General features: G+C 39.5%; 1 protein-coding gene across 1 annotated transcript; it reads left to right on the forward strand.

Annotated features, from left to right (window-relative positions):
- Positions 1-141: 141 nt before the first annotated feature.
- On the forward strand, positions 142-9,710 carry MFSD8 (major facilitator superfamily domain containing 8). Its single transcript, XM_053940670.1, has 12 exons — positions 142-256; positions 1,282-1,367; positions 2,308-2,351; positions 3,336-3,576; positions 3,885-3,998; positions 4,606-4,750; positions 5,358-5,416; positions 6,007-6,115; positions 6,596-6,730; positions 7,109-7,212; positions 7,312-7,571; positions 8,287-9,710. Exons 1-12 carry the CDS (start codon positions 153-155, stop codon positions 8,500-8,502), a joined length of 1,617 nt encoding a protein of 538 aa, XP_053796645.1. The 5' UTR covers positions 142-152; the 3' UTR covers positions 8,503-9,710.
- Positions 9,711-9,865: the final 155 nt, after the last annotated feature.

Below are 9,865 nucleotides of genomic sequence, written 5' to 3' on the forward strand. Positions count from 1 at the left end.
CCCCGCTCCGCCCCGCCCCTCCGCGGCGCGCGCGCCGCTCGGTCCCGGCCGGTAGCGCCCCCCAGCGGCGGGCGGGCGGTAGCGCGTGCCGTCGGGCGCCCCCTGGCGGCGTGCGTGAGGCGGGCGCGGGCGGGGCCCGGCGCTGCGGGGCCATGGCGGCCGCGGGCTCCGCTCCGGAGGCGCGTCCCGAAGGGCGGGAGCCCCTGCTGGGGTCCGCAGGGGCCCCGGCGGATGAGGACGAGGAGGAGGAGAGCAGGTAGGGGCTGGTTCCGCGGTGAGGCGGCGCCAGGAGGTGGGGCGCCGCCGCCGCGGGTGAGCCCAGGAGCCGCCCGTGGGTGCCGGGTCCTTCCCCGCCCCTCACGGGGAGCCCGAGCCCGGCGGCGCTGCCCGGCCGGGGGTCCCGCCCGAGCCGCTGTCCGCAGCGCTCCGGAGCCCGTGTGTCGGACCGTCCCGGGCCCGGCTGCGGGAGCGGGCCGGGGGCCGCTTCCCTCTGCAGGAAAACACAAAGCCACTCGCTTGGGAAGTTCCTAAAAAACGCCAAATAGGATTAATGTGGGGCAGAAGTCTGGGTGTTTAACAGCAGCTTTCATGTGTGGGCAGCTGTTCGTAGCTTGAGGCTTTTTTCCCCCTTCTGACAGCAAAACGAATGTTTTGAACTTAAAATCGCAGATATGCCTAAGTCTAGGTACGACTTGCATAAACAGCGTTTGTAAACTGTGTTTGGGCATCTGAGTCTGCATCATCTGAATAGATATTACTTTGTAACTTAGTTGGTAACTTCTATTTTAATTTTTTTTTCAGCCCTTGCAAACTACAGCAGTATCTTTTACACACAACTTTTACGTTGTATGTTGTTCCTTTTCTCATCATAAAAACAGACTGGCTGTAGCTTTTAGTCAAATCAAGAGTTGTTCACGCTTGAGGTTCTTTTAAGGTTACAGCTGTGAGGGGTTTAAAGCTTTTGTATGATCTGTGATGCTCCAAAGTGTCTATACAAAGAGTTTGCAGAATTTAAGACCTCCCTAGATCAAGATCTCTCTGTGTGACATTTGGTGTGTGATAGCATTTCTGTTATTTTGTTTGATTTGTCAATCTAGTATTTTTCCAGTGAAAAATAAACTCTTTATGGTCTTTGCTGAGCGGAAATCCACTCCTGCTTAGCAAGTTACACAACTGTATTGAGAGGTTGGTGCAAAAATGTTTTCAGTGTCATGTGGGAGCAACTAGAAGAGGATCTGATAATAATTTCTTTCTCCCTCTTGCTTTTTGTTTTAAAACCAGGGATGTTGTGGAATCACAGGAGCATTATAAGAGCAGGTGGCGATCCATCTGGATCATGTACCTGACAATGTTTCTCAGTAGTGTAGGTGAGTAAATGCATGTGGAATTCAATGTTTAATTAATATACTTTGGTTTGAAAATGACAGGGCTTTCTGAATTCCAACTACAGAGCTTCTTTAATGCTACTGTTCTAACCTCAAAAAAGGTGCATTGTTTGATTCCTCAAAAGAGAATGTATGAATCTAGCAAATCAAGCAGAAAGTTACATCTGGTGAGATAAGTAATAAAACTGGTTTTACACAAAGTGATGGATTATATAAGTCTGTGGGTTATGACTCCCTAATACTTTGGTAGTGGCAAAAGGTAGTGGCAAGGAAAGGGTATAGAACAAAACAAAGGTTGCACTTTTATCATCCGGAGTGAAACTTCTAGGGAATGAAAACAGTAATAACATGGAGTTCTTAAGAGGTAAGATCTTTATGGGAATGCATGCTGTCTATTTCAAAACATGTACCAAAACTTGTTTTATCCTACTGGACTTTGCATCTCCATTGCAGGACAAATTGAAATTTTATTCCTAAATAATTCCCCAACAGAAACAAGAATGCTGTTGATTTTTGACCTGTGATGATTTTCTGTGGGCCTAGAAATTATCTTGAATTTGATAGGATACTTCAGTAACTCTTTTTTTTTTTCTTTGATTAATTAAAATCTCTTTGACTAATCAATACAGATATGTCAGTATATCAAGAAATTATTTTTACTTTGGGGACCTTGTTTTCTTTCTATTGGGAGGATAACATAGGAGTTTTTTTGTTTAGTGTGTATGCACCTACAAAATGGTCTTTTGAAAATAGTTCCTCCTGATAGGAGGAATTACCACTCCTTAAAAAAAGCAGGAAATGCACAGGTTTATACTATAATACATTTAGAAGCAAAAGAATGAACTTGTAATAACTGTTTCAGGAAAGAAAATTACTGACAAAAATGGCAAATAAAATAACTTCATTTTTTACTGTGTTACAGGATTCTCAATTGTAATTATGTCTGTGTGGCCATATCTCCAAAAGGTTTGTAAATATGGGGTGTTTTTTAAATTATTAAGAACAGAAAACTCCTGCTCAGAAATTAGGTAATAAAAAACCTGGCATTTTATTTAGGAAAAGAAAAAGTAGAGGGAGGTGTGTGGCTTTAAGAGACTTTTATTCTGCCATCCACTTAGACAGCTTTTATTATTTCTTGCAAAAGCTGTCAGGTTTTTTCCTGAATTGATAAAGGTACATCATAATCCTGAAATGTTTGGTTTTCTGATATCATGATTTCGTGGGCAGCAAATCAATAGAAGTCTTGTTATTAAAACATAGTCGACAAGACTTGTCTGCGTTTTGAACAAAACAAAAAAAAAAAAAAAAAAAAAAAGAGGAAACTGAAGGTAAAGGTAGAAGTTGCTTTGTAAATGTCACATTGTTGCACATAGATCTTGGTATTTCTAACAGGGGACAGCCATTGTTACTGCATAGTGATTTTAGTTTAATTGGGGGTTTTTCACCTCTTAGATCTTATTAGTGCCCCTGGAACCATAGAAGGCAGTTTCAAATGCAAATTTGGAAGAGTATAACCTGGGCAGGGACCTAGAGGTGTCATTGAAAGTGAGGCTGATGCTGAACTCTTGCAGAAGACAAGAAAATGCACTGCCAGCCTTGTAAATCAGGACAGATTCAGGCATGTGCAGAGGCAGTGGAAGTGACTCCTTGCTCCTGGCAAGGAAGATGCCTGCTATGCTGCTGAGTTCTGTCTCTAGCCCAGAACATCAGCAGTGCTGTACAAAAACTCCTGGAGTTTGTTGCAAGTGAGCTTCCAGGCTTGGAAGCAAAGCAGATTTTATTGGTTTGGTGCATTGCTGGAGAGAGTGAGCCAGGGTTTATTACCCATGTCAGAGAAAGCATGACAGTACAGGTCCTTGGTGTCCCAGGTACTAATTCTAAAAGGGTGTTGTTGATAATATAAAACACTCCAGTGCTTTACCCACAGATCTGACTCATGTGTTCCTGCAGATTGATCTGACAGCAGATGCGAGTTTCTTGGGCTGGATTATAGCTTCATATAGCATTGGCCAAATGGTTGCCTCTCCCCTCTTTGGCCTGTGGTCCAACTACAGGCCCAGGAGAGAACCTCTGGTCATTTCCACTGCTATTTCAGTAGCTGCTAATTGTCTCTATGCCTACGTCCACGTGCCCCATTCCCACAACAAGTACTACATGCTGACTGCCCGTGCTCTCGTGGGGTTTGGAGCAGGTAAACACAGCAGGACTTATATTTCTGAAAATTATTACATTCTGTGTCTCATGTAAGATTGTTAATGTTAAGTTTTAATACCAGATTTACCATTATGTGAATGAGAACTTAATACTTAACAAAGCAAAGGGTTGGCCCACAGTGGTTTGTAACAAAATTGTGCAATTGTGTAAAAATACTGGAGGGAGTTCTGGCTTTGTTATCTTGCAAAATAAGAAATAAACCCCTAAAATAAATGTCACTCAACAGTTTAACAATATGAACTTGATATTTACATGAACATTTGCTTGGTTTTGGGATTTTTAAAGGAAATGTGGCTGTAGTTCGATCGTATATTGCGGGTGCCACTTCTCTGACGGAAAGAACGAGTGCCATGGCCAATACCAGTGCCTGCCAAGCAGTTGGCTTCATATTAGGACCAGGTGAAGCAAATCTTCTTTCCTCACTTCTCTTCTTAGGTTGAAATTGGGCATTGGAAATAGGAATTCTCAGCAGCTGTATGCGGGGGATTTTAAGGCATAGTTTGTCAGTGATATCACAAGTGAATAAATGGGATCCACTAATCTGTACTTCTGTAAGTCAATATAAATGAAACATTCTTGTCCAATTGCTCTGCACCAATTTAAAATTTAATTTAAACCTCCCCCTACTGCATCTTTCCTCTCCAGTTTGCCCTTAGCACAAGGGATAATCCAGTCCCAGCACCAAGATTTTCCACTAGGAGCAAGAGGGAAAAAGAGTAAATTGTCTGTCTGCTAAGAAAATTAACCATTGGTACACTCAGAATTCAATTCTATAAGTGTCATGATGCTGTTTATACTGTTTATTTTATGTAATCATGTACTTTCCTGCCTAGCTGAGATCCTACTGGTATCCATTTTGTTTACCTAGAATAGGATTCTCAAAATATAAAAGGTTGGACAGGTGTAATACTTAAATTTTCCTTGGCAGTTAGAACAACTATTCATATGTGTTCTAATGTTTTCTTAATGATTCTCAAGATTTTCACAGTACAATGATGTTTTTAAGTTTTTCAGACATGTTTTACACTTATTGGAGAAGAAGGTGTTACGTGGAAATTCCTTTGTCTTCAGCTGAACATGTACACAGCACCAGTTTTATTTGGAGCTCTCTTAGGAGTTATTAATATTATTCTCATCTTTGCCATATTCAGGTAATCGAGTTAAAAAAACCTTATAAATACCTTACCTTGTTTTTGTGGGTGACTTGTAGCAAATAATACACTGCTCAGTAGGAGGAGTAATAAACCTGCTAAAACTATAAGTTGTTACTAATTTTTGAGTGTTTCTACCTTCTTTAATACAGGTATTTTTCTGATACTCATAAATGAATCTTGGTGATGTTATGCTTAGAATGTAAACTGATTTTAAAAGTTAAAGATATTAGACTATTAGGCTTGATATAATTTTAGTGTTGGTAGTTGCTGCCCATGTTTTTTCTTTAAGGAGAAATAAGGTTGACTTGTCTGTAGGGATCTTATTGTCTGTGTCTTTCCTTTAAGATTCTCAGGGGGCATTTTTATTCATTATCCCACTGATGCAGATGCATATGGATATATGATATTCTCCCACTAGAATATTTTCTTTCTTGAAAGGAAATTAGTTCACTGCAGTCAGGTGTCAGCTTTGTAGATGATATTTAATGGAGCTGCATATAATTATCCTATAGATGATACCATTTACAATTATTTTAATAGAAACTTGACTCAATAGTAGATCAAGTAAATATGTGTATTAATGCAAATAGTTCTAAATTTCTAGGGAGCATCGAGTGGATGACACGGGACGGCAGTACAAAAGTATCAATTCTGATGGAGAAGGTACTAGTATTTCCTTGAAAACTTACTGTGTGATTATAATTTTGAAGTACTCTCTTATTACATAGAAGCATTTGGAAGTATTCTAAAATTTGATGCACTGAGTAGTTGATGTGGAAAATAGGCTACATCTCTCCCTAGCTGGTCCAGAAATTGCTTCATTTGTCATGTTGTGCCCATAGTGCTGTCTGGTAGCAAAGAAGGAAAAAACAATTGTATGGATCCTTCAATATTTTTACCCTGAGAATTCTGCTGTGTAATTTTGACCTTTGAAGAGAATGTTTTGGTTTCCATTGTTCAGATGTTTCAAGAAGTTTGCTTATTTTGCTGTCACTCAGGACTCATTGGGAAAACAGACCATGTAACCAGTTTGGAAATAATTTTCTCTAATTGACAGCAGAATTGAAATTTCAACAACTCCATTTTGATGTAAAAACTTTATAATTTGAGTGTCAAAGTATAACTGCCAAGCTGCCCACCACCTTGCATGCTAAATATTTGGAAGACTAAAGCAATCATTGCTGTTTGTAATTCGTGATAGTATAAGAAAAAGCTCAGTGTGCAGTTCAGGTAATTCTTTTGTGTTGCTGCAGGAAGTGATGTTCTGGATCAGAACACAGAAGGAAGCATTGACCACATTGCTGTGGTAGCACTCAACGTTCTCTTCTTTGTCATCCTGTTTGTGTTTGCTGTCTTTGAAACGTAAGTTTGTCTATTTTCTCTCAAAATATTCAGACATGTAGAGTAATTAGAGTGGGGGTGCATGTAAAGGCTTTTCTGTTCCACTCGTCTTCCTAACTTCCTAGGTAGAAGTCCAAAACCATAGGCAATCAAGCTGATGTGTACTGATAATGTATCAAAGATCAGTAATAACTAAGGTAATGAATTAAAGGTCAGCAATAACTAAAGATATGTACAGTTTGTGGTATAGAAAACATTAATGTAGAAGCTTTTGAATGGAGGCAAATCCATATCCTCAACTTTTTAAGTATTCAAAAAAAAAGCTTAACTTGGGCTGGTTTTCACTCCATCTTCTTTTCTGTCAGAACTATCAGAAATAGATTCATGATGCTTCAGAGTATGGCTGGTGTAGTGCATTGATGTTTGGGATGATGTATGTATGGACACTAATGTATGGAAGAAGCTTTTTATGATTAGTGTATTTTTGTTCTGTCATTTCAGTATAGCTACTCCACTGACAATGGATATGTATTCCTGGACCAGGAAAGAGGCTGTTTTTTATAATGGAATAATCCTTAGCATGATTGGCATTGAATCAGTTATTGTTTTCATGGTGGTTAAAACACTATCAAAAAAGTAAGTTTTTGGGATTTTGTTTTTTATGTTGGCTAAATTTGAAAAGCTTTATGGGAAGGCCAAATCTCTTACTCAAGTCTTTTTCTTGGTAATGAGTCTGGGTTTACTATGACAATTAAATACTTCCAGTTTTGGCACAGACTTGATGTTGTGGTGGTTGTTTATTCTGTTAAAATGACCCCCTCTTATTTGACTGTCTTTTACTCTTGAATCACAAGAAAAGCTGGTTTTAAGTTATTGTGATTTTGTAACTTTTCTTGCTGGTGTTTTTTTTGGTCAGATATGATTTCCACAAACTAATGGGCTATATCATTAGCAGCCACCTAAATTTTACATTAATTAAGTGATACATTTAACTGCAATTTCATTGTTCGGTAGGACTGGTGAGCGTGCCATACTCCATGCAGGCTTAGTGATTGTCTTGGTTGGATTCTTTATCTTACTGCCTTGGGGGAAGAAACTACCAAATATCCAGTGGCAAGGTATAGTTCAAGTCTTTACTAGACCACCTTTGTAGTGTTCTTTTGAAAGCCTTTCATTGCACTTTTGTTCTAAATGATATGAATAACTTATTTTTACAGAAATAAAGAACAACTCCATTCCCAGAACAGCCCCCAGTGAAATGTTAGCACCTTTCTGGAGTTTGCCAGAGCTGCAGCTGCCATCCAACCACACAGCAGAACCCGTGGGCTGCCCTGTCACACAGTCCTGGTGCCTGAATACTCCCATGATCTACCTGGCCCAGTACATCAGCTCTGATGTGCTCATAGGCTTGGGCTATCCTGTTTGTAATGTCATGTCCTACACTTTATACTCAAAAGTCCTAGGACCAAAGCCTCAGGTAAGCACCATCCCTAATTGGTTTATTTCATTTGCTCTGCAAGACTCACACTCTCTATATTAGAATGAGGGGTCTAGTTAAAATTCCTTTTGTCATCAGCCAAATAAGTGTGTTTTAAGCAGGGCAGAACTTTGCAGGAGCTCCAATCTTTTTCAAAATCCAAGGCAAGTCACTAGGGGAACTAGTTGAAAGCAAGGCTTGTGCTATTTATGCAAATCTTACAATACGAAAATTTCATGACTGTTCTGGCAGAGTTCTTTTTGTAACTACCAATTACATATTTGGAATATGAGCATGGAATAATGTCTCCTACTAAGTTTAATGTATAAAGACTACAAATGTTACTATGCCCCCAGTATGGGCAATTTTTAGTAGTGAAACACTATAGCAAACTTACATTATTGCTTAACAAAAAAATTTATTCCCCTTTTGCCCATTTTTTTTCCTTTATATTTTGGTGAAAGAGACTTAATGCTTTGAGCCAGAACACGTTTTGTTAGAAAGCAGTAGAGTACCTATGAGTGGAGCCTTGGAATTAAAGCTTGGAGAGGCTGAGCAGTACTCTTGGAAACAAAGTAATCAGTGTTTTAATGAGTTAAGAAAGATAAGTGGTTGTTTAAATACTTCTAAATTTTCTAGTTAGGCTAATGGGTTGGAATTAATGGCAAGCTAAATAATGCCTTTGTCACTTACATAAGCTTTTGATCTGCTGTAGGGTGTCTACATGGGATGGTTGACTGCCTCTGGAAGTGGAGCACGGATCCTTGGGCCTGTTTTTGTGAGCCAAATCTACACTCACCTGGGGCCACGCTGGGCATTCAGCTTGATCTGTGGAGTAGTTGTAGTCTCTCTCCTACTCTTGGAGATAGTATACAAGAGACTAATTGCATTTTCTGTCAGATATGGGAGGATGCAGGAAGAGAATTGTTAAATAAGTATTAAAAAAAAAAAAAAACCAAACAGTAAAACCAAGCAGAAGTAATGCTTAGTTTATTACTGCTTTTGAATGAGGAGTACCTAACCACTGACCTTGTTGGCTGTGTGCTAACAACTGTACACCTGTACTTACATGTTGACAGAACATTTAACTTGGTCATACCCCAATACCTGGTTACCCCTGCTGCAGTTGGCTTCTGTGTCCTGATTTTCTGGCAGCAGAGGAAGGAATGTGATGGGTCAGAGCGATACCATGGCACATTTGAAGTGTGTACAGTTTATATGATGTACCTATGCACTGAGTGCAGCTGTGAAGGTCACAAGTTATGTGCATCCTTTCCAGAAAGAAGTAAAAGAAATATTATCTTGATTCTGTGAATCAGGATTAGTACTCTTTTGTAACTACAAGATTAGTTGAGCTGCATGCACTTTGTATGGAGACACCAGTACTTGAGCAAACCTTCTGATGTTGGGTTTGTTGGCTTGTAAGCACTGGTTAATACAGACATCTGGTTCTGGAACCTGTTACATCTCCTCCAGGATTCCAAATGACAGGAGACAGAAACATAGAGGAAGCTAGGTGCCCTCCACACAGGAAGTTGATGTGGGATTTGGGTCTTTGATTGATCAAGAGCCATTGAAAATCAGTTTCAGCAGCTGTTACTTGAACTGTGGTGAACCAAATGTGCAATTTTCCTTCTACTGTTTTGCTGAATGCCTTTTTGTAGCAAGAAGGATAACCTGCAGCTTTTCTTAACTACAAGAAAAAAAGTCTAAGCACAATAGTTTACACTTTTGTGCTTGGTGAGAATGAATGCACTGTGCTGAGCAGTGGTGGTTAATGAAATGGAAGAAAACTGGCTCCTCGGTGTTCACTGTTATTTGCAGATTTCTGTTTTTTCTGATATTAGGGTACAAGAAACAGAAATTTACACTGTTTTAGTAATTCAGGCTTTATTTTAAAAAGTGAGACTAATTTTCCTTCATAATGGGGCCTAAGCTCATCTGTACGGGTTTGTTTAGCTGTTTTAATGCTAATGGGGGAAAAAAACCTCTGGAGTAACTCTAATATGAGGTTGTGGCTGCTGTCTAATGTCACTACTATTTGAATTTAATAAATGTAATTATTATTCCTATGTACTCAATTGTTCAAACACTAAGAGACTACTGAAGTAAAAGATGATTTTTCCAATACTGACTGAAGGGGATACAGAAGTTTTATTCTCACGGGCTTTCCTAGTAAAGAATCACAAAATTTTGTGAAGGACTGAACTTCTATAAGCTAATTCATAGTAAGTGCTACTTATATATTGTTCTTGATGTTCCTAGTGCCAAATTCTTTATTTGCAAGCTATTTC

The sequence above is a fragment of the Vidua chalybeata genome, chromosome 4 (genome assembly GCF_026979565.1).
Source record: "Vidua chalybeata isolate OUT-0048 chromosome 4, bVidCha1 merged haplotype, whole genome shotgun sequence".
NCBI lineage: Eukaryota > Metazoa > Chordata > Aves > Passeriformes > Viduidae > Vidua > Vidua chalybeata.

What these genes read in the sequence shown, in the direction of transcription:
- MFSD8 (XM_053940670.1), top strand. Translation starts at nt 153, where the DNA reads ATGGCGGCCGCGGGCTCCGCTCCGGAGGCGCGTCCCGAAGGGCGGGAG. An exon ending in TGTGGCCATATCTCCAAAAG is followed by an intron (nt 2,352 to 3,335) that starts GTTTGTAAATAT and finishes GTGTTCCTGCAG; the next exon opens with ATTGATCTGACAGCAGATGC. An exon ending in ACCAAATATCCAGTGGCAAG is followed by an intron (nt 7,213 to 7,311) that starts GTATAGTTCAAG and finishes TTATTTTTACAG; the next exon opens with AAATAAAGAACAACTCCATT.